The 25576-nt window shown below is 42.2% G+C and overlaps 1 protein-coding gene across 1 annotated transcript; it reads right to left on the reverse strand.

Annotated features, from left to right (window-relative positions):
• Positions 1-13303: 13303 nt before the first annotated feature.
• Positions 13304-23662, reverse strand: LOC138802865 (protein FAM162A-like). Its single transcript, XM_069986573.1, has 4 exons — positions 23425-23662; positions 19348-19453; positions 16656-16764; positions 13304-14635 (listed from the first exon to the last, which is right to left on the reverse strand). Exons 1-4 carry the CDS (start codon positions 23576-23578, stop codon positions 14543-14545), a joined length of 462 nt encoding a protein of 153 aa, XP_069842674.1. The 5' UTR covers positions 23579-23662; the 3' UTR covers positions 13304-14542.
• Positions 23663-25576: the final 1914 nt, after the last annotated feature.

Consider the following 25576-nt stretch of genomic DNA (forward strand, 5'->3'; position numbering starts at 1 on the left):
TATTTGTTTAAAGTTAGGACTAGTTTAAAGTTTATCTTCATTGAAAAGTACAGTGCTTTTCCTTCAAAAATAAGGACATTTTAATGTGACCCCAAACTTTTGAACGGTAGTGTACGTTATAGTAGGTGCTCATTGACTACACACATTGACTTTTGTTTATCGACTCCCTCAGCTTTTACAGTCTATCATCTAGGCTATATAGAAATGTGTTAAGACAAACACCAATAAAGAAAGTTGACAACTAGAAAGATATTTTGCTGTCTCTACTGTTAAGGCCCTATTACAATAAATGATTATCATCCGTACTTGGCCGATATCGGCTGCTACGGCCGATAATTGTCTGGTGTAATAGAAGACAACGATCAGCCGACATGAACAATGTCGGCTGATCGTTGCTGTTGTTTGTCTTTCAACATGTTGAAAGACAAATGACCAGGATAGCTGCCGTCACCCCGTGGAACAGGAGCGGTGGCAGCAGACTGCCGCTAACTTCTATGAGCTGCCCAGACGATCTAGCGATCACCCGGACAGCCCACCTGCAGCTTCCCGCGGCACCCCCCCACCCCCACACCTCTCCGCGGCTCCCCTAACTCTCACGTGCTCTTACAACGAGGGGAAGGAGGAGCAAACGAGTGCTTACAACGCTGGTTTCCTCCTCAATATTGCTCTGTGTGCATGCCAGAGACAATGATAATTTTTAGCTGACAGTCTCTTAGAGTATGGTCTCATGTAGTGGCACATCCGAGACATCGCCGCAATAAAGCCGGAAATAATGCAGACATGCCGTTTGTCACAGTAAACTAATTGATTATTAATGGCAGTATGGTTTTGCAAGATAAACTGATGTTCAGTTGCAAAGTCATTCAGCCACTAATGAATAGAACCAGATGGGCATTCAATCTTAAACAGTAATTTTACTCGCTTGAAGTGCCTTTAAGAAGTACAATGGATTGAGTTGCCTGATCACACCATTAATCACTGCATCGTTCGTGCGGCCATTTAAATATAATGGTATCAGCCGCACATCCCCTGCGGCCAATAGTTATATGTTTTGCCGCAGTACAAAAGATGCGATCAGCCGAAGATGAGGTGTTTTCCATCTGCTTGGCTTATCTTTGTCACTCTCACATGGGCCTGCTTAGCCAATAACTGGCTACTGCCCTTTCCCATCTCAGTCAGTGATTGGCTGAGTGAGCCCATGTGAGGTTGAGTGGGTTGTCACTTCCCAGACAAGACTGACAGCCAGCTAAGCCAATAACTGGCTACTGCCCTTTCCCATCTCGGTCAGTGATTGGCTAAATGAGCCCATGTCAGGCTATGTGGGCTGTCACTTCCCAGACGAGACTGACAGCCAGCTAAGCCAATCACTGGCTGCCGAGTTGTCATCTCAGAGGAAACAGAGAGAAGCAAGGACAAAACAACATTGGAACCTTAATGTCAGGAGAAGTGGGGGGACAATAGAGGTGCTTGCTGTTTTATTTTTTAAGCCCCAGGACTTATTTTAAAAAAATTGTAAGAGTTGGAATACCTCTTTAATGATATTCCAGTCGTGTGCATGTTGGGGGGTATCACGGCAGGTTAGTATTATTTTATTTTAATTTTTTATGCTAGGCAGAGCCCATACATGACAATTATATGGCGTTGGACAACCGTTAAAGCCGATCTGTTAGCAGCTATACAGGGGTAAAAATAAGATCATGTCTTTATAGGACTTCTTGTCAGGATTCTGGATTTACCTTATTTTATCTCTATAATCCCTTTCAGCACCAAGATATAAGCCTTTTTGTTAATAGATAATAGGGCTAAAGTTTTCAGGGGACATTACCCAGCACAGCAAGAGCCCAGAGTTACCAGTCCATCTCTTATTAACCAACTCTGTGCCCGCTTGCTTACACCTACACCAGAGTTCCAGTGTTGTAAAAAATATAACAGCTTTACTGCAAAGTCTTTCAGTAGTACAATACACTTCAGTAGAATAGACAAATCGTCACATAGACTTTAGAACTTAACTCGTTTGTGCTGGAGGAGGTGCTTGGAAAAGTAGAATTTAAGAGAGGTAGTTGTAGGGGAGCTCGAAGAGTTAAGAATAGAGTAGAGGAGAAGAGTTGGTCGAAGGAGCCCCAACCTAGTGTAGAAATATACTCTGCCGGAACTTTGAAGAGATACTTTTGAGTGAGAAATGTACTTGTACTCGTGTATAGACTATGTTCGACCACCTTCTGTCCTACAGTGTTGAGTTACCCGTCCTAATAGAGTAATATAAGCCCCAGTTGTGGTTATTTAGGTGTAGCTAAGCTTCTGAGCCTTCTCAGTTACCTGTACCTGCGAGATAGGATACATAGACCTTCGAACTGGAGAGAGTGGAACGGCTGCACATCCCATCTATGGCTGATACTAATGCCGCTAGGCCTATATTAAAAATCAACACCAGAGTGTCTATATATGAATTGATCAAGCCATATTGCCCCGTGTACCACCGCGCAGGTCCTCTGGTCCACACGGGTCCCTACGCTAACTCCACACCGTGTCGGTCAGCGACCGCCAACCCCGCAAAGCGTGCACATGCAGGGAAGGGAGGCCATGGAACGGCCCTGCAACCCCAATGTCACAGGACCAGACCCAAAAAGCCCCACCAAAACCCAGCCAGCACCACCGGCGGGGAAGGCTGCCCCCAAACAACACAAGTATGGATATGGTATTACACTTACCATTGCTGCTCTCACAGAATGGGGAAGACATAGGGTCCAGACATGTGAGCACAGACATATCCTGCTAATTTTGGTCATGTGGGTCTTATAAAGGAGTGCTAGCTGTTCAGAGAGGGAGAACTGTGAAACACGAACTGGAGAGAGTGGAACGGCTGCACATCCCATCTATGGCTGATACTAATGCCGCTAGGCCTATATTAAAAATCAACACCAGAGTGTCTGTATATGAATTGATCAAGCCATATTGCCCCGTGTACCACCGCGCAGGTCCTCTGGTCCACACGGGTCCCTACGCTAACTCCACACCGTGTCGGTCAGCGACCGCCAACCCCGCAAAGCGTGCACATGCAGGGAAGGGAGGCCATGGAACGGCCCTGCAACCCCAATGTCACAGGACCAGACCCAAAAAGCCCCACCAAAACCCAGCCAGCGCACCTGCGGGGTTGGTGGCCACTGACTGGCACGGTGTGGACTTAGTGTAGGGACCCATGTGTATCAGATACCTGCACGATGGTACATGGGGCAGTATGGCTTGATCAATTCATACACTAAATTCTGATGTGTTTTTTATTTAGCCTAGGGGCACTAGTATCAGCCATAGGTGTGAGGTGCAGCGCTCTTTTTCTTCCGTGAACCGCATTTTGTTTCTCTCTTTTCCCAGTGTTTTGCACTCCTCCTGGTGAGACCCACATGACCGCAATTAGCAGGAGACACCTGAGTGCACATGGTTTTAATCCCTCCTGTCTTTTCCCATTCTGTCTGCAGCAGCTATGGTGAGCGCAATACCTCATCCAGACTTGTGCTGTTTGGGGGCGACCTTCTCCGCCAGCGGTGTTGGCCGGGTTCTGGTGTGGTGTTTTTGGGTCTGGTCCTGTGGCATGGGGGTCGCAGGGCCGTCCCATGGCCCCCGTTCCCTGACTGTGCGCACCTGCGGGGTTGGTGGCCACTGACTGGCACGGTGTGGACTTAGTGTAGGGACCCATGTGTATCAGATACCTGCACGATGGTACATGGGGCAGTATGGCTTGATCAATTCATACACTAAATTCTGATGTGTTTTTTATTTAGCCTAGGGGCACTAGTATCAGCCATAGGTGTGAGGTGCAGCGCTCTTTTTCTTCCGTGAAATACATAGACCTTCCTTGGTAGTTTTGTCCTATCCAAGCTAGTTCCTCTTGTGTTTCAGGATACTGCCCTGCACCTTTTAGACTGGTTCCCGGTGTGGGTTAAGGTATTCCTGGACTCTTCTCCCTTTTAGTGTTTAGCACTGCATAGTAGATATAGTAGGGATACTAGGAAAACTGGTTGGAGTGGAGTGTCTAGAGTCAACTTTGTCCCGGGGGAGGGTCCTGGCATAATCCAGGCCCAGGCTTTGCTAGAGCAGGGATGTTTGCTCTGTGTGTCCTTTTCCCACAAGAATCTGGGTAAAACTGAACTGCACTTCCTCCACCAAGTAACTAACTTCTTACAGGGGATTCTGTCTGCCTCATTGTGAGTGGTGGGGATGAGTGTGGGCAAAAGAAAGAAGGAAAAAGATTGGTTAGAAGTAGAGAGCACCTCCTATTGGTCCACAACAACACGTGGTACATATAAAACAGTTGTGCTCAGCTGTGCAATACCTAGAAATACATAGACATATAAGAAATACTGATATCTAGTGTTGAAACTTCAAAGTGCCCTTTATTACCACTTAACCTGAAGGTAGAAGCTTTTTGAGAGGTGCAAAGGAGAGATAAAAAAACACCTGTGGTGAGACACCACAGGTCCACTTTAAGCAAGTATCACTGAAAACAACCCTAATAACTTTTAATTCCTTTTTATAGAAAACAATACATTTCTGTCACTTTTTTTCTATGTCAATTGAAAACGCTGTAAATAATAATTATTTTATAATAGCATTTAATTAGTAATTAATAAGCCATGCATTGCAGTGTGCAGGTGTTTTTAGCATATGCTGAGCAGAAAGATGGATGTCTCTACACTGTTATTCACACATAAACTGGAATAGTGCCGAACTTCCAAAAACTGAATTTATTTTTAGTGCCATTCCTGATTCAACCCAATAATTAGCAATGATACTGATGGTCTTATGAATATGCAACATTTGGCATGATCACCGCTATTCATCAGCAAGAGCCATTGCAATCCAGCCTACAGAAAACTGAATGTCACTAAACTCCATTAAGATTCCAGAACACAATGTACAATGCCGTGCTGTCACAGGTAAAGACTAGCAGCATGCGTAAGTAAGCAGGGGTGTTCTTCTATGGCATCATGGCTCAGCTACTGGATGGAATATTTTCTTTGGGTTCAGAGTAAATGTCTTACAATAAACGTCAGAGGTTTAGGACCAGTAAGCCCCTATTTACACATTGAGAATCTGATGAATATTTGGTTGAGAATTCTGTTAAGTGCCAATAGGTTCCTTGGAGCTCAAGCACGGCAGTATTATGGATGTGTGTTCTATGAATCCTTATTATGGAGTGCAGAGCCTGTTATTCGTATCCCATCGACGTAAAGGCCACTTATGTGATTGGTGGCGTGTTACTCAGTTTCTATGGCACGCTATTTAATTGACGCAGCATGCCACTGAAGGTACATACAAGAGAAAAACTGCTGTTTCTCCCTGGATTTCCTGTACTTGTATGTACTGAGCAGTGATGCATACAGTACAGTAGGTATCAACACACCCTATATTGCAAGAGAATCCGTCCACACAAATATCACATCATAGTGTGAGTGGTGATGCGTATAGTCCTGAAAGTGCTAAAAAAGAGAATGTAAAGTAGTGAGCAGCGATGCATACAGTACTGATTGTATTGAGAGAATGTACAGCAGTGAGCAGCGATGAATACAGTACTGAATGTAGTGAGTGAGAGAATGTACAGCAGTAAGCAGCGATGCATACAATACTGAATGTAGTGAATGTACAGCAGTGAGCAGCAACGCATACAGTACTGAATATAGTGAGAGAATGTACAGCAGTGAGCAGTGATGCACACAGTACTGAATGCAGTGAGTGAGAGAATGTACATCAGTAAGCAGCGATGCATGCAATACTAAATGTAGTGAATATACAGCAGTGAGCAACAATGCATCCAGTACTGAATGTAGTGAGTGAGATAATGTAAAGCAGTGAGCAGTGATGCATGCAGTTCTGAATGTAGTGAGAGAATGTACATGTCAGGACGGGTCAGGTAGGGACCGGACACGAACGTGAGCCCTAATGCTGAACCTACCAACTATCCCTACCTACTTGCCTCAACCGGCCCTAGGCAGCCGTGGACTACCACGAATACGTTACTGCGCTGGATATGTGCACACAGACCAAGACAAACACAATATGGGATAGTCGAACAGGCAGGGTCAGAACCAAATGGGCAGTGCAGTACAAAAACAAGTAACAGTCGGATAGTCAAAAGCCAAAGCCAGGGGTCAGGTAACACAGTCGAGCAAACAGAGGGAGTTAGGATGGGGATCGCAGGAGTAGACAAGGGGGAGCTGGGATCAGGGTATGAAACTAATTAGCCAGCAAGGAAAAACCGGCTTCAGCTTTCGCTTATGCTGACCAAAAACCCAGTCCGGATCCTCATTGGATCGGCGCTCTAATCTCCCAGGCTCCAGATAAGCAGAGGAACCAGTCCATCACCCAGACTTATCAGCTGCAATAATCAAGCCCAGCAGCTTTTTAGCTTAACTCCTGCATTGCCAGGAAGCTGAGAAGAAAGCGGGTGTGTCACACAAAAGCAACAACAGGCCCAGTTAACACCAGGTTACTGCACAATCCTGACAGTACAGCAGTGAGCAGTGATGCATACAGTTCTGAATGTAGTGAGAGAATGTACAGCAGTGAGCAGTGATGCATACAGTTCTGAATGTAGTGAGAGAATGTACAGCAGTGAGCAGTGATGCATACAGTACTGAATATAGTGAGAATGTACAGCAGTGAGCAGTGATGCATACAGTTCTGAATGTAGTGAGAATGTACAGCAGTGAGCAGTGATGCATACAGTTCTGAATGTAGTGAGAGAATGTACAGCAGTGAGCAGTGATGCATACAGTGCTAAATGTTGTGAGTGAGATAATGTAAAGCAGTGAGCAGTGATGCATACAGTACTGAATGTAGTTAGAGAATGTACAGCAGTAATGCATACAGTACTGAATGTAATGGGTGAATGTACAGCAGTGAGCAGCGATGCATACAGTACTGCATGTAGTGAATTAGAGAATGTAATATTGATATAAACAGTATGTCACAATGAGTTCAGATTCATATTTAGAAGACACACTCCATACACAGCACACAAAACCGCCTACTTCCAAGTACACCGTATGTGTATTTCCACCGTCTTCCTACAAACAATATCCACTCTCTTTTAGATGTTACTGTGTGTCATTTATAAAGCTCTAGAAACTAGTTTACATACTTTGTTACATCCATAAACATCTATCATTAAGGCCATAATACTTTCAGAGATAGGGGACTTCTCACTGATATTGGGCCTATGTATTTACTTTTAAACTATCTCTTCATATCTTCAGGCTATGACACAATATAAATACAGTTCCTAGGCTCAAAATGATGAGTTGAATGCAATATAAAGATATATAACAAGGGAAATAGTGACATCGTGTGGCCAGTAGTAAGAAATGAAGATGCAGTTTACATTTGACTGCAACAGGATTGCATTTTTCTATGTCATTGACTGAGGGGCTTGAAAACTGAATATCAGGTGTATTATATCATATATTGTTGGCTCAGCTGTCAGCCAGTGTCTCTGATTGCAGATCAGTCCTCTGTAGGCAGGTTATGTTGTAAAAAAACACTTAGATACATATAAATGATTCTCTGATTCCAAGTGTGTTGGAGCTGTGGTCAAGAGGTAACTCACCTGTCTAGAGACCTGCTAGCAGTTCAAATCCCCTGATTTTTAAAAATATATTTTCTCATTATTGTATCATTTTTAAGGCTCTGTTCACACACAGTATTTTTGCTCAGTATTTTGGTCAGTATTTTGCAACCAAAACTAGGAGTGGATTGAAAACACAGAAAGGCTATGTTCAAACACTGTTGAAATTGAGTGGATGGCTGCCATTTAATGGCAAATAACGGCCACTGTAATTATTTGCCATTAAATGGTGGTCATCCACTCAATTTCAACAGTGTTTGAACACAGCCTTTCTGTGTTTTTACTGTACAGCACACTATCAAAACCTTAGGTAGGGCCCGGGAACTGACAGATTCCCTTTAACTGATATAGTTCTGCTACATATCAATACAAAGACAATAGTTATAGTGTGGTGATCCACTGAGTGATGTTGTTACGGTGGTTGTGTCAGCTCAGCCAAAGATGTTAGTGCCGTGACGCCAGTGCTTGTGATACCTGCTTGTTTGTGTGGCTGGCTGTGTTCCCAAGCCTGCGGTATTGTAGTGCTTTCCTCTCTGAGAATCTGGTAGGAACTGCACCTCTTCCACTATGTAACTGCTCCTACAGGGGCCTCTATATGCCTACCTGTGAGTGTGTGCAGGAGAAAGGAAAAAAAAGAGGTTAGAAGTAAAGAGCACCTCCTATTGGTCAAGAACACATGGTATGCAAAAAAAACATTAACCCATTACTGACTTCAGCTGTGCAATACATATACATATAGAAAATACTGACACCTAGTGGTGAAACTTTAGAATACCTCATCACCACTTTTAACCTGAAAGAAAAGGCTTTTTGACAGGTGCACAGGAGAGAGAGAGAGAAACACCTGTGGTGGGACACCACAATAGTAGGAATATGGCATGGGTGAGTAACAATCCAGGGGTTAAGGGTACGGAGACATGGAGATAATGGGGAAAAACAGTCCCTTAAACAATGGATGGAGGTACAAGTCTCTGATGATGGTATAGCATAGCAGTGACTGGCATCTATTGGATTAGAAACATAGCAAGTATACTTATGGGGTCTTGGGTAGTCTATGTTCTCTTGTAGCCTTCTAAGTACCAGCATTCCATCACATGATTTTCAATTTTGTCACAGTGTCTCTAGTCCTGGCCTGAAGCTCTGGAAGGTCTTAGAAGCACTATAGGGTTTTTTTCACAACTTTTCTCAGATTTAAAAACTAATGGCCTATATTTAGAATCGGCTATCAATGTCACATTAGGAGATTTGATCTTGTATATTAGTTTACCATTTTAAATATGTAATCCTAGTTTGCATTTTAGACATTATAGGATAGTCAAGTCAGGCATAATACATATAGGGTGGCTAAACCAGCCAATTTGCACAGGACCTCGTAACAATTCAAGGTGTATAGGGGCCTCTCATCATTCATTATCTGTTGGAGGAAAGAAGGATTGGGCTTGTTTAATTTCAATGGCCCCATCCAGATCTAAGCTGTCAGTAGAAGAATCTGGAGGGGGCTTCCTCTCTGTTCCCCTTTTCATTCTGAAGGAAAAAATACTTGGCTAATCTTAGTGTCCATGTGTATGGGGAAACTCAAAGAGACAACTTTCGACTGATTAAGTGTTTGGCCAACAGTTATTGTATGTGTATGGTTACCAATAATGTAATCAAATACATATGGGATACATATGTAGAGATATCCCATAGCAATACAGTTCACCTGCAGAGGGGGGTTGCTGACCATGTAATACATTGACGGTACATTCTCGGACTCTCTCAGGCTTGATCCCTTAAGCCACTGGTAATCACATGCCAAATCACTGAATTTGAACATGTTGGAGTTGTGCTCATCTGTAATTTATGGGACAGGTCAAGAGTGAGAGCTGCTCTTTTAAAGTTGCACTCCATTTCACTTGAAGAGTGGTTACCCCCGTATATGATGTCCATATGAGGAGAGGTTGACTTTTTGAAATAAACCCCTTAAAACTTTATAGTTCAGCTTTTCTTCATTTGTGTTTAGCCTTGTCATAATAAAACAGCTGAATGTCTTTCTAAGTGAGAACATTAGTCCCTGTTGCCGCAGACTGAGAGATTGATCTAGTTTCCATAATTCACGCTGTTGACCATGGCACTTGGTACGTATAAATCTTCTGTCACCTGAAATTCCTCTTGGTTTTCTCTTTGCACCTCCAGTGCTTCATTTTGTACACAGCTTGAACATTGCTATTGATTTCCAAAGGTGATGTCCCCGAGGGTCTGTCGAGGGGCTGCTTCCTTCTTCTCTGTACACGCTCCTTCTGGGTGACCTAATTTCATCTTTCTGAATTCAATTACCTCTTGTATTCAGATAACACACAAATCTACTTTCCAGTGACCTCAAAATGCCAGTATCAGTCCTGACATCAGGTTTCATTGATTTATCTGGCTTAGGCCAATAAATCCTCAAAACTTCCTGAAGTAATACATACAGTTTATAGCTCAATAGATAGAAATATGAACGAGTCAAAATTAAATTGCCAGAATAAATCATTTAGTCAATTAACACACAAAATAAATTATCTTGTTGGTTTTGACGTTTCTTTATTCATTTTTAGTAGTCGATTTTGGAGAAAACATTAACAGTTTAGAACACACTAGCTAACTGGCTTCATCTAGCAACTCTGGCAAATGCCAGAAGGACAGGTGTCCTCTGTGAGCCACTGTCTTTCTTCATAGTGTGATCTCTGTCTTTATTCTCAGGCTCTTTTATATCTGAGTATGGAATTTGGGTTATTAGACATGGCTGTATGTCCAAAACCAGGGCAGATGTGACAGCAGCAAGCACAAAATTGGCAGTAGCAGCGACACAGCATTATTATAGGATGGCAGGGTTGTACTGCTGTAGAGGCTGGAGATGGCTGGAGTAGAGAGGGCTCACATATGTCTTAGTACAGTACATCTACAGTCAGAGGGGAGGTCACTTGTGAGTCACAAGATGAAATAGTTCTATATTCTGTCCCTGCATCTGATCAATATAATATGGGGGGAATACAATGAAAGAAGGACAGCAGAAACTGGAAGGCACATACATTAGAGAAGACAGTGAACATTAGAGGTATGCAGGAAAGGAAAAAGGACAAGGAAGATAGTGCCTCGTGTAATCCTGTTTGTTGGGTAAAGAGTTCAGGTAAGTATTAAAGAACAACTCCCATGAAAAAAATTTTGGCCTTATTTAACACACATTACAAAGTTATATAACTTTGTTAACTTTGTAATGTGGTTAAATAACCGGTCTGGCCCCCTTCCCCCACTTTGTCCCTTCATCAGATTGTACTACCCTACTGTTGGGTTAGCTTTATACTGGAGTAAGCATTCAAAATTGGCACCAAACACGCCCACAGTGGGCGGTATAGTAACAGTCAACTAAACCGCCCCCTGTTGCCGTGTTTTGCACCAATTTTGGGCTGAGAATGTAGTGCTATAGAGAGGAGCTCTGGGCATGTTGTTGGCATAGGGAGTTGCTAAAAAAGAGCTTGGAGGGGCCTCCTTTACTCTATGTACACTGGTATAACAGTCTCAACTGTGATATAGTGCTGCCTGTGTGTAATATTACTGTGGTTTTGGCTGTAAACAGCACAAACAATATTGCCATGCTAAAAAATGTGAAAAAATTTCTGATAATATCATATTCGATTTGTAACTTTCCACAGATGTCCTTGACAGGTGGTAAAGTGTTTATTAGAGAAGTAAATTAAGCGAATCCGCTCATCAAGCCACCGGCCTTTCAGCGCTGCTCCGCTCCCTGCCACTTCTCCCAGGATGCCGGGAAAAGCTGGATCCAATCCTGGGAAACTTCTTCCAGCTTTGCCCCGGCACCCAGGGTGTAGTGTCAGGGAGTGGAGCAGTGCAGCGCTGAAAGGTCGGCGGCTTGATGATCAAATGAAGGTACCTAAATTGGGCTTCGCCCATGACTGATACTCATGACCGTCACCATGGCACATCTCCATTCAGGCCTGAATCCTGTAAGAGAAAACCACAGCTCTTCTGCACTACAGCTCTGAGCAAGTCTACCCTCAGGAGCCAACCGGTGTAATCATCCAAGCAAAATAGGACCAAGTGTTGCGCTAGACTCTACATGGCTCTTTCATACGCCAGTAAACAGTTCGCTGCCAGTGACCCCCTGTAACTGCCCTAAAGGTTTTAAGAACGGTTTGAAGATTTTATTGAGGGGAATTTATTGTTGCCTTTGAAAAAAAAGGTCTCAGAGGAGAATTAACTACCAACACCTTTGTGAAGACCCTCCCACCCCTATTCAATGGAGCCCATGGCACTCCATTCTGTAAAAAACCTTAAGACATCACAAGGCCCAGCCATACCACAACTGCATCTCTCTAGTCAACCCTGAAATTTAGACTTTTCCCCTGGGTCCAGTCCTTTTGTAATTTAGAGGTTATGAATCAGTGTCATTTTGAATCTGGCTCAGGTTGCTATTGGCTCTTAGGGTCAATCTGTATGCGAATGACTTAATGTTCTTGAAACATTGTGTCATGTGACAATAGAGATAGTGGCATAGTCCATGCTAACATGTGCTACATACAAAGAAAGATGGAGATTACTAAGGTGCAGCTACTGTGAGGGCACAATATTTTTTTTATTTTAAATTTTTTAGCATATCCATGTGTTCTTACATCCTGGAAATGCTCCACTGTCACATAATATGGGCCGCTGCTGAAATGTAATTTCCTCACTGCTTCTCTGAGCTACTATCAGTGTTCACATCTGCTTTATAATGAAATGTTAGGGAATTGCTGTTAAAATGAATCTGTCACTGTTTAAATGGACACTTTCTTCTCAACAAACTTTCCATAAATCAATAGTACAAGTGAAATTAAGAAACTTTGTAATATATCATATTAAGGCGAAATGCCTCTTTCACTTATGAACCCTTTCTTGGCCTCCCCTTTCAGCCTCACTATGTCATCGGGTTACATCTGCTTCCCATAGAAGTCTATGAAGAGGGGAGCCGAAGATAGAAACATGGCTTCACACTTCTATTATGGCTTATGTTACAATGGAAGCCATGATGGCAGTGCCAGGTGGAAAACTACTGTGTCTGATATATCCTAATGACTTATAATAGGGCTGATTAGGTTTTGCCATGGTGTCTTTTTTTATCAATTCAGATGGAGCTACCAACAATGCAGCCTTTGACAGTAGTGTGAACAAAATCTTATAACGTCTCACACAAATGCTTGATTCACAGCTACACTGCTGAGTATTGATCTATAATGTCCTCCATGCTGCTGCCGCCTCTGATTTTATATATGAGATAGAAAGGTGAATGCGATCTTCCTTTTTTCATGTGCCACATATGGGAGACATCACAGCAGCTAGTCTACAACCCCACTGATGCTGAGATCAGATGGAGCTACCAAAAGTGCAGCCTGTGACAGTAGTGTGGACAAAGTCTTATAATGTCTCACCCAAATGCTTGATTTACAGCTACACTGCTGAGTATTGATCTATAATGTCCTCCATGCTGCTGCTGCCTCTGATTGTATATAGGGGATAGAAAGGTTAATGGGATCTTCCTTTTTCCTATGTGCCATATAGGGAAGAGATCACAGCAGCTAGTGTACAACCTCTTTGACGCTCAGGAAAAATTGACATTTAGATATAAAGCCTACAAAGAGGAAAATAAGGGATAAATACAGATCACAGGTCAAATAATGGACAGATATATTTATTTCTTATGTTACAAACATATGAGCTTATTGTAAAAAGTTATCTGAAATGACTTGTACTTTTCCATAAAAAGGCAACCCTTTTGGGCACTATGTAACAGCATGCACTATACTATGACTACAGAAGCTTCACATTGGCATTGTAATGGCACTTACAGGCTAAAAGAAGTTTCATCCTTGATCGTGTGATTCAGGAGGTTCTGTAAATCTCATACAGTAAATTTGCAAATGTTTTTACATACACAACTTGGAAAAGGTGTGACACTATCTCCCAGCTTTCCCAATACCCTTTGTAACTCAGAAACAAATTAAGCCACCACATTATATATGTATCATTAATTTCATTATTTTATATTTTGGCAAATTGTATTTTATTTTATTTTTCCTTTAGAGTGCTCAGGCAAGTATTTTTTTTAAGCTGGACTAACCTGCCTGATCACCCCCCTGCTGCTGTTTTGGGCCTTAATGTTCAGCTTCCTGTTGCCCTAACCAATCAGTAGCTAAGACAGGTGACTGCTACAACCAATGACTGATAAATGGGCATTTCCTGGGTTTTGAGACGTCACTAGGAAGCAGTGAGCACTTGGGTCCGGGCACCATTGTAATGGCAGTGGCAGAGGATCGGGCAATTTTTTTTTATCCCAACCTAAGAACATTTAAAAAAACAGAAATACATCCTATTATAGTAAAAAAAAAAAATCTAAAAATTAAAAAAGCTTCAGAAAACTGTTCTGTCTAGCTTAGAGGTAGTATAGTCCAAATATCCGTTTAAAGGGAACCAATCAGCACAATTGTGTTGATATGGTTGCCAGCAGCACAGTAAAGATCTACAGGAGAGGGGTGACAACTAGTCACCTGAATGGGAGGAGGCCCTCTCCAGGTCTTGCAGCTTTATATTGTGCTGCTGGGATCTATACCAGCACAATCGTGCTCACTGGTTCCCTTTAAATGAACACAAGAAGATGAATCCATCTTTACTTTTCACATTGATCCGTGAGCTAACAACTTTTGACATCTTAAAACTACGGCAGAGAACAGTGAGGAGAACAATGACATCTCCTTTAAATCTACTACTATACAAGAAGATGTAAGAAGAGAAGCTGTGCCTAGACACATTTATTACGGCACACTAAGATCTAATATAAAAGCTAAAACATTAGTATTCTAGGCATTCCACCTTATAGAAAAGATTATGAAAGTTCTCTAGCAAAATGACAACTTAGTGATTCTTCTCTTCTTGTGATGATTCCTCCTTCCATTTTGCCTTCTTGTCTATGTTCATTTGCAGTAGTGTATGGTCTTCATGGAGAGCCTGAAGAGGAAAAAAGGAGCAGAGCTTTTAAAGCGACTCTGTACCCACAATCTGACCCCCCCCCCCCCCCCCCAAAGCGCTTGTACCTTCAGATAGCTGCTTTTAATCCAAGATCTGTCCTGGGGTTGGCAGGTGATGCAGTTATTGTCCTAAAAACAACTTTTACACTGGCAGCCCTGTGCCCAACATCCAGGGCTTGGATTATGTATGCATTAGGCTGGCTCACCCTCTCCATCCCTCCTCCTCACCCTCTTTATCATTAGGAATGCTCCAGGCAGAATTTCTACTATTCATCACCTGTGTCAGCACGGCACATGGGCTGGATCGGAGACAGGAGAAAATGTGCTAGGGGCATTCCTAATGATGAAGAGGGTGGGGAGGAGAGATGGAGGTGTGATGCAAAGTAAGGGCACAAATATTTTAAGCCACGGCTGTTTGACACAGGGCTGCCAGTTTAAAAGTTGTTTTTTAGGACAGTAACTGCATTATCTGCCAAACGGACCCCAGGACAGATCTTGGATTTAAAACAGCTATCTGAAGGTAGAAGTGGTTTTGGGGGGGGGGGGGGGGGGCTCAGACTGTGGGTAGGGTGGGTAGGGAACATAGGGTAGGGTAGGCAAAAAGCTGCATCAGGATTCCTAACTTTGTGCTCACCAGTACTGACCATATAAGACAGGGATGGCCCACCAGCTGTTGCAAAACTACAATTACCATCATGCCTGGACAAAGTGTTAGATTTGGCTGGCCAGGCATGATGGGAATTGTAGTTTTGCAAGAGCTGGAGGGCCGAAGGTTCTCTATACTTGATATAAGACTTGCATACGAGAGTCGTATTGGATGGCTCTGTCCAGGGTAAAAAATGAAGACACATCAAGAGCAACCAGTCAGCATTCCTGGGTTGGGGAGAGTTAGGTGGTCTACAATGATGACCACACAAAATTAGCACACCAGTGTTATGCATAGTGGTATCTTATTGAGATTACAGCGTATCGCCTCCAGATTTTATTGCCTCTTTTTTGAATTGGTGGGCTGTTTCTCACGTTATTTGCCAGTATTCTGAAATGCACATGAATTCCGTTGTGCACTTGAGGCAGGCCCGGCATAAGCAATTCAAAGATATCTCCACCCATGCCTCCTCTTCTCGTCCACACTCGCCTCCAGTTTCCTGCTTGGTCCGATCTGGCCTGTCAGTACACCCTGATCTCGAGCACCGTCCTAAGAGCATCTGGGGGGGTGGGGTGGACAAATCTATGAATTGCTCTCACTGGGCTTGTCTCCAGTGCACAATGGAACTTGTGCATTTCAGAATGGCAGCAAAGATAACGGGGAAAAGCCCACCAATTCAAAAAAGATCCACACAGTGGATTCACCGCAGCGATGCCAATAAGGTGGTATGTAAATCTTGCCCTTAAGGTGACATATTCACTTCACACATTACTCCGATATGTTTTCTGTAGGCAGTATTGTAGAGCATCCAAGGACCTGAATGGTTGCTCTCGATATGTCTTCGTCTATTACCCTAAATAGTGAAGAAGCACCTTCATCAAAGGTCTCTCACCTGGCCAAACAATACCCTGCTCTGTACTTGGTGGTGGAAGAACGACAAAACCGTTCTTCTTTTTTAAGGAGATTCTGGCTTAAAATCTAACATAACAAACTTAATGCCATAAAATGTAATGTATGGGTCTATGGAGAGATCTCTGCTGCTAGCGTGCTCCATACACGGCAGATCTTTCTTTCAAAGTTAAGCTGACACTTGCCAACAGGGCATAATACAAGACAGCACGTAAAAAAAAAAGTTCTAATAAAAAATCAGATAAACTGATATTTCAATGTGTAGAAATGTCCAAACTATTCAAATATAAATTAATCCTGCACAGCAAATTCTGTGGGCAAAATAAATCAATACCAGAATTTCACTTTTTTGGTCACCTCTCATAAGTTCAATTAAAGTCAAATAATAGTTTAAATAAATTGAAGGAAAAACTTTAAAACAATGTAGCTTTTCCCAAGCACTAACCTTCTTGCCAGATCGGACCATGAAGATACATCCAACAAGTGTGCCAATTATCATGGCCATGCAGACCTTTATACGGAAATTACTTCTGGCAGCTGAAATTACCTCCCATCTAAATGGAAATAAAAGAAAATAATATTTTTTTAAATGTATAGAGTACCTGGTGAACAGATCTAGGCTATGTTCACATAGCCGTTGTTGCGTACTTTTTACGGAAAGATACTTTGCTTAGTCTTCTATGGGATCCTGGCAGGAGCGTATACGCATAGTACATCAGAACTCTGCGGGGCTAAAGATCATCCGGACGGTACTGCAGTACCAGCCGGGATGATCTTTTCAGAGACCGACCGTTCCGTGAAACGGCCGGCTCACGGAACGGCTGGTCTCATATGTTGTGTGAACATGGCCCTATGGTGCAAACAAAAAGATCTGGCACAGAAGTCGTGGTGTTGAAAGGGGTTAAAGTGCATGTACCATTAGATACATTTCTTTGGGTTTTTTACATGAATAGACCATAGGGATGGTGGTGGCATGGCCCTTTACTTTGAACTGTCGCCCAGTTCCAGCGCCCAGCCCTCAGAGCACTGGGGGCAGGCCTGCCGGCCCCCAGTGTGACAAACCATCGATTCTAATGGAGCTAGGTCACAGAAGGGAAGGGAGATCGTCACACTAGGGGCCAGCTCAGATCTCTAGGGGAAGGGGGGGGGAGCGATGCTCGGTAATAGACTAGCACCGTGCACATGAACTGGGTGGAGGTTCAAAAAAAGGACAGCGACAACGACATTCTCGTACTGGTGCTGGTCTATTCATGTAAAAAGCCAAAGTGATGTATCTAGTGGTATATTTGCTTTAAAGTGACTCTTTCCGCTGCAATTCATGTTCCAAAACTGTGGTAAGAAGTAAATATACTGAATTTGGAATCAAGGCACAGAAAGTGTACCTAGCCTAACACACTGAAATGTTACACACTGAAGTCACTGTGCACTCATGAGGTGTCCCACCATGGGTGTTATTAGTTTTTACACCCCTCGCAAAAGTCTGTACTTCAAGTAAGCGTGGTAATGAAGTAGTGCCTAAGTTTTACCGCAAGATGTCGCTGTTATCTGTTCATGCACTTATGTATTGCACAGCTGTACTGAATAAGGGGTTATTGTGTGTTGTAATCTGCGCACCAATGAGAGCTGTTCTTTCCTTTCACCTATCTCTATGCTTCTTTCTCTTTACACTTTCTTCTCCACCACTCACAGCGGACATTAAACCTCCTGCAGAAAGTTGTCACATGGGGAGAGGAAGTTCACCCTTACACTTAGTGAGTCTTACCCAAGTCTTGGTAGAGAGAGGATGCAAGACAAGATGGTCCCTGCTATAGTATATCTGGGCCCTGGCTTTGCAAGGTCCCCCCTCCAGTCGGTCCAGTTTTTAGTAGTCTTCATTCCACTATGCAGTGTTAAGCTACTCAGGAGAGGACAAGTCAGAAAACACCCCAACCCATGCCGCGAACACTTCTAAGAGAGCAGGACAGTATCCTAAAAGCTAGAGGAACTTATCCGGATAGAGTGAAGTTGCTAGAAGCCTACTTACTCTATCTCGCAGTGCAGATGTAACCAGGTAAATTTGGCCACCTGGCTAAGCTCAGGTAACAAGGTCTGGGGCTTGAGTCCCCCTAATAAAACGGGTCACCCGACACAACAGGTGGTATCACAACAACAATGGTCAAAACACGGCCACAAGTATCTTTCTATTTTCAAGTATTCTTCAGTATTCTACTTCTTCTTCTTCTAAAGTTCCCGCAGAGCACACTTCTACCCTGGGTTAAGACTCTCGGCACAAGCTCCTCTCCACTACTTGCAGCACAAGCTTCTCTCTACTGCTCTCACCTCACTCTACTTCTCAGTACGCAACTAAATCAGCTCAGCTCTTTTACTTCTAAAGGTTCTAAGCGCAGATTCTGTTCTGTCAGGTATATTGTCTATGATCAACTGTTGTACAAAGCATTTTCACAGTAAAGAAAATTTAATTTATGATAACAGGATTCAGTGATCATTGTTCCGGCACCTACACAGTAACTACACCATCATTGGGTCATCTCCCCCTTCTGTGGGTGGCGGTACCGATAGTGTACACATAGGGTCACAACTCCACTCCAGAACCACCGTGATAAGTTCCCAAGGGACTCCCTCACAGCCCAGCAGGTCACCGACCACAGGGGAAAGGGTATAGTTCGCCACCCTAAACTAAAAGCAGGTGTGCCCCCATACCTGTGTGTTCAACCGGCAGTGGTGTCACGACAACTTACCATCTCATCTGGCTGAGCTATACTCAGACCTACCACAATAGAAGTGGTACCATGTAGCAAGTGATCGGTCAAGCACACACCGGCTGGAACATATACTATGTGTATACGCTCTGGCCGGGATCCCATAGACACCCAGCCAGCGTATTTTCTCATATTTACTATGGCCGTTGTTGTAATCGGCAACAACGGCCATATAAATACGAAAAAATACATTGTGTGAACATAGCCTTAGAGAGAGAGAGATTCTAGCTTTCAGCATATTAGGAGCTTAGCTCTGTAGAATAAAATCAGTTTCTAGGTTGTGGAAGCATACACAGATTGCAGCTAACAAATTCAATGTAAGTTCTGGCACACATGTCTTCGAAGAGCTATAGTAGCAACGCTTTATACCATACTTACGATACATATTCCGGGATATCTTCCTTTTTCTTGTAACGTCTGGACCACACTAACACTTTCCTGTCAAAGTCTGTTGGTTTTTTCTCATTTCTATACAGATGGTGACCTAAAGGCAGAAAGGAATAAACTTTTTTTTTCTTTTGGCAACAAGGTATCATATAAAATGGCAATTATAAAAAGTACCATATACAATGTAAGTCTATGTTTACACTACGTAAGTTCCGTAGTAATCACGGTCGTTGTTCACTATTTAAAGGGATTACTACAGAACTTACATAGTGCTACAGGCTAAGGGTGCCACCAACAAAAACGACATGTCAGTTTTCTGCGGCCGCTATTCACTGAATAGTGGCCGCAGAAAACCTGTCAGTGCACACAATGGAGCGTGCGGCTCCGGCCACACGCTCCATTGTGTGCAGCGGCAAATTGGAATGCGGGCACGCACAGATGTGTCCGCATCCCATTTCATCAGAAGTGAAGATCATTAGGGCACTACTGCAGGTACAGAACGGCCGGTGTCTTACGCCATGTGAACATGGCCTAAGGGAAGTAAGTATCTCAGTATGCTTAAGCGAATGAATGTGTGGTCTTTGAGGATGCGGTACCCAGCTGAGTTTGGGTTTGCACCAAGATTGTGATTACCCTAGTTTTTTATGGTACCACTCACTGATTCACAAATCTACAAGATGGCATGAAGGAGGTAGTGGCATAGTAAAAATGATCCATAGAGGAACAGGAAATTTTCAGATCAGTAGTAAATCCACATAAAAAAAATCTCTACTGCTCCGGACCGTTTTTTTACAATCTGTGATGTTTTTTTCAGAACCTGTGATGTGTGTAAAAAAAACTCCTCCTCTCTCCATAACCTCCTATGGCCACCAAGTAACCTGAGTGAATAATGAGTTTAAAAGGGAGGGGGGCACACCTGATAAATGAAGAAAGATTATTATATAAGTTTATACTGGGATGATATAGTGACAATAGTGACACCTGTATTTGCTCTATTATTGATACACTGTAGAAAAGATACCTGCAAAAGAAAATATATATATATATATATATATATATAAATCCTGTACTTGAGTACTAATCAATCATGCATGAAAAAGGGTATTATTCAATCATGCATGAAAAAGGCTTTTAATAGTTGAATCGCATGGAATTGGTGTGAATAAAAGGCTCAGTTCACCTCAAGTGCTGTCTCTGTAATTGCTCTATTGCTGTATACAATGTCCTGTCTTTTGCATCTGGTCTGGTAAAGCCTGTACTATGGATTCCTATTACCTGTGCAATTTATTATTCTTTATAGGCATCAAAGTGGGTGCCGATGGGTTACCATGACAGCTGGGGGCCCCACAAAGGGGTCAGAGGCAGGGCTGAATAGGATGTTTGTCAGATTAACCCTGACGGGCACGCTGCACATACATCAAGGATCACATGTCACAACCCTGTATGTGGGACTAGCAAAAATTGTAAAAGAAAAACAAACAAAAAAACAGTATATCACATAAAAAGTATATCTCGCTTTTTTTTAAAGAAAAACTTAAAAAACGCACACATTATTGGTTTAACTGCGTCCACAATAACCCATGTTATTTTAATGTTGTAAAACGTACCAAATGCAAAGCCAGAACCCCTCTTCTTTATTCATAAACAGAATAAGGTTTGTTTCACGTTGGTGTGAGAAATCTGGCCGCATTATGGTGTATTACAGATAACACTGAATCAGTATTTAATCCGTACATACTTTATTTTTCACACCTATATTTGGGTGTAGTAGATTATACAGTATCTCCAAAGTAAAGAATTTGCTCTCTAGTGCCACCTACTGGGAGTAGCCCCCCTGCAAGTCCACCCAAAAAAAATTTAAATGGAATATCCAGGACTGGAAAAAAACAGAGCAGATTTCTTAAAAAAACAGTGACACCCTTGTCCTCGGGTTGTGTATGGTATTACAACTTGGCTCCATTCATTTCAAACTAAGAACTAGAGTGGTACTGTTTCTGGATGAAAGCAGCTATGTTTGACTAATCCTGGATATTCCCTTTAACAGGATATGTAAAGGTCACTTGTACCTAACAGTTTTTTTTTAACCATGCAGCCACAATAAATATATATATATATATATATATATATATATATATATATATATATATATATATATATATATATATTTGTAATGGAGGTGTTGAACCAAATCAAATTCTTTGCAAAGGTTTTTGTTTTTTTATTTGCATCTATTCTTTACAAAAATTCTATCCCCTAAGAAACTTGATCTATCTGTGGTTAGAGATTACAATTGTTGTGGAATCTATGTATGTTGAGGCTGCATGTAATGTGGGCAGTATGGAGAGTTTATGGGGGCAGCTGGAAATTTTTGTGTCCAGTATTAGGCTATGTTCACATGCAGAATTTTTGTTCAGTATTTTGGAACCAAAACCAGGAGTGGACTAAAAACATAAAGGGGGACATTTATTAAGTCCAGCGTTTTTACGCCGGACTTATAAATGTCCCCGCATCTCCGGCGCTACGGAGATTTATGTAGAGGCGGACCGCCTCTACATAAATCCCTTGCGCGTCGGTGCGCACAGCCGAAAACCTACGCCACCTGAAAGGTGGAGTAGGTTTTCGGCATATATTTGCGCTGAAAAAATGATAAATCGCGCAGACTCTGAGTCCGCGCCCCCCGTAACACCCCCTCCACACCCCCTCCCCGCCCCCCGGCGTACTCGGCGGAAAGTGCCGATATGCGAATATTTTATTCGCAAATCGTCCATTTGCAAATAAAAAAATACGCACATCTGCACTTTCTGCCGAAAATCATCCGTACGCCGGATGATACATGTCGCCCAAAGTCTATGTTCACACACTGTTGAAATTGCTGCAGCAAATAACGGTCGTTATTTTAACATAGCGGCTGTTTTTTCCCATTAAATGACGGCCATCTACTCAATTTCAACAGTGTGAGCATAGCCTTTCTGTGTTTTCAATCCACTTCTGGTTTTGGTTGCAAAATACTGAGCAAAAATACTGTGTGGAAACATAGCCTGAGGCTAGGCTCACACAATGTTAAAATGACGGACATCTTTCATAACAACGGTTGGCATTGAGCAATTAACGCCCCTTATTTCAAACCATGAACACTGTTATGAAAGCCGGCCGTCATTTTTACATAGTGTGAACCTAGCCTTAGAGATCTGAACAAATCTAACCACACAATCAAAACAATGACTATAAAACAATAAAACAAAAACCATACAGCTTCTGCACTGTGGGACTCTACCCTAAAAACACATGTGTTTTTTTTATAGCTGCTCCCTCTTTGCACCACTAGAAAATGGAATGCATCCTTCCAATTTTTCTTAAGGAATATTTACCTATCACGCATCCCTATGACATGCCCAAACTATTTGTTAAATAACAGTAAACCTGACAATAGGGCGAGTGTGCCTCCTCCAGCTGGGACAGATAAGCCTCTATGTGTGATAACAGTGGGCTTGTTCCCTTAGATGCTGAATAAGAAAAAAAACTAGACAAAGTCGACACTAAAATCACCCTAAGATATCCATATACTTGTGCAATTCTATGCATTCACTTTTTTGTGTGTATGTGTGTGTATATATATATATATATATATATATATATATATATATATATAATTATTATTATTATTATGTGAATGGTATTTTGCAGGGTTTTTATGCTGGATTTTAATGTGCAATGTGAATTTGCATTGAAATCTATGCAGACATTCCACAATTCGTTACGCATATAGAGAACGCTGCAGAGAGAAATATGCAAGGAAAAACAATCCCCGTCTGGGATGGACTGGAGGCGACTTTTCCCCATACATACTGCACTAGCTGTAGCGCAGCAGCATGAGTTAAAATATAAAGAACACCTCCTTTACTGTATTATATTGCTTTAAATTACTCCTTAAAGTTACTGTATTATGTAAATTTACTGTTATGCAAACTGCTCAGAAATGAAACTTTCTATATAACAAAGCATGCACACTACTCCTCTGCTAGTTTAGCAGTTACTATCTCTATGCATTGCATTGCACGCTGCACTTACCAGCATAGGCTTCATTTTTAGTCACACTTGGTTTGGCAGGGTTGGCATTGTGGCAGTAAGATCTTGCCTGCAGGGTATTCCTTGCACTAGTTCTAGGAGCACCTAGAGAACTTGTTACCAGGGATCTTAAAGCGACAGAAGTCAGTCTTGACATTGTTCTTGCAGAAGATTTAGTGTAGCTAGGCCTGTGTGTGTAAACAGCTGAGCTGGTGCAGGCGTGTCTGTGCACACTACCCCCTTTCTGCTGACTGTATGTGCAGGCTCTATACGTCACCGCAGGAAGTGTGAGAGCCCCAGTGAGCACTCCTATTGGCTGCACTGTTCTCCTTAGTCACAATGAGTGCTTCAATTGTCTGAATTCTTCCCAGGCAGACACCCAGGCAGATGCACTTTTATGAACTGCTTCAGATACATTGCACGTAGACAGGTGTCATCTGCCTGAGGACAGAGAATATAATCTGCCTGGAAGGTACAGTAACTAGAACACACGTGATTAGTACTAGGACTATACCGGAGTGGGCTATCCTGGGCTACTGCCTAGTCACTGTGACCCAACAGACCTGCAGCAGCCAGATTTACGTTCACTATGTCTATGCCATACCATATATACAGTAGATATATTAAAATTTGCAACAAGGAAAAGTTGTGGACTTATGGAAATCACAGGATCGATAGACATGTGAAAGGGGTACTCCAACGAAAATATATATATTTTTTTTTTCAAATCAACAGTTTTCATAGATTTGTATATTACTTCTATTTAAAAATCTCAAGTCTTCCATTACTTATCAGCTGCTGTATGCTCTGCAGGAAATGATGTTTTCTTTTCAGTCTGACACAGTGCTCTCTGCTGCCTCCTCTGTCAGAGGCAGGAACTGTTCAGTGCAGGAGAGGTTTTCTATGGAGATTTGCTGCTGCTCTGGACAGTTTTTGATATGGACAGAGGAGGCAGCAGAGAGTACTGTGTCAGACTGAAAAGAAAACATCATTTCCTGCAGAGCATACAGCAGCTGATAAGTATGGAAAGACTTTTAAATAGATTTTTAAATAGAAGTAAAATACAAATCTATATAACTTTCTGAAACCAATTGACTTAAAAGAAAAATATTTCCGCTGGATAACCCCTTTAATGATCTGTGTATGATGAAAAAATGGACACAAAATATTCATAACATCTTAATTTGGATAAAATACACACACGTACCCACCTTGGCATGTTTCAATAAAGTCATTAATAGTTAATGGCTGAGGAATGTTCCACCACATTGGAAGCACTTGGGCAAACAAAAATCAGGATCGGCTGCAGAAAGCTCCCTTTGCTGTGTCCCAGATGTGCTCCATGGGAGACAAGTCTGGAGTCCCTGCCAGGATATGGTAGTATATTTAGACTGCACACGCTGCTCACAGTAGCAGAAGCCACATGTTGCTGACATATCATTAAAGGGGTACTCCAGGCTTAGAAAAAATTGACAATTTCTTCCAGAAACACTTTGTCCTTTTGTCCTGTGGATTTTACAGCACAGTTCTATTAAAGTGCATAAAGTTGAATGGCAATACCACACACAACCTGGGACAGGGGTGGCACTGTTTTTGCCAGAAAGTTGCTGTGCTTTTTCTAATCCTGGATCACCCCTTTAAATATCATTGCCACCGGTTATAAGGCTGGTAAGATATCACTTAAAATGGAAACTTTTATTCATAGTCATAAGCTTAAAAACAATGTGACCACCCAGTCACTTTATACATATTATAGTCTCATGCCACGAAAAAAAATCACATGACATATAATATAATTGTCCACCCAGTGATTTCCATAAACCCACCACTTCCTGTTGTTGGAATTTTAATGTTGTGAAGTATATGCCGGAAAAAAAAATTAAATATATATATATATATATATATATATATATATATATATATATATATATATATGAAGCAAGCTGAGCTACAAGGCCAGACACAGCCCAGGGATAAGTTGTTTCTAGAATAAATCACATACACCTCTTGAAATAACCCTGCATACTACATGTGTATGCTAACACATCTAGGAGAGCCAATGCCCGTAGATCAACATGTCTAAGTCTTAATAACGCAATGTGAGAACCCAGCACTTTCTCTGTGTTCTTACCTAGTGTGTTATGGCCATATTACA

This window comes from Dendropsophus ebraccatus, chromosome 10 (assembly GCF_027789765.1).
Source record: "Dendropsophus ebraccatus isolate aDenEbr1 chromosome 10, aDenEbr1.pat, whole genome shotgun sequence".
Taxonomy (NCBI): Eukaryota; Metazoa; Chordata; class Amphibia; order Anura; family Hylidae; genus Dendropsophus; species Dendropsophus ebraccatus.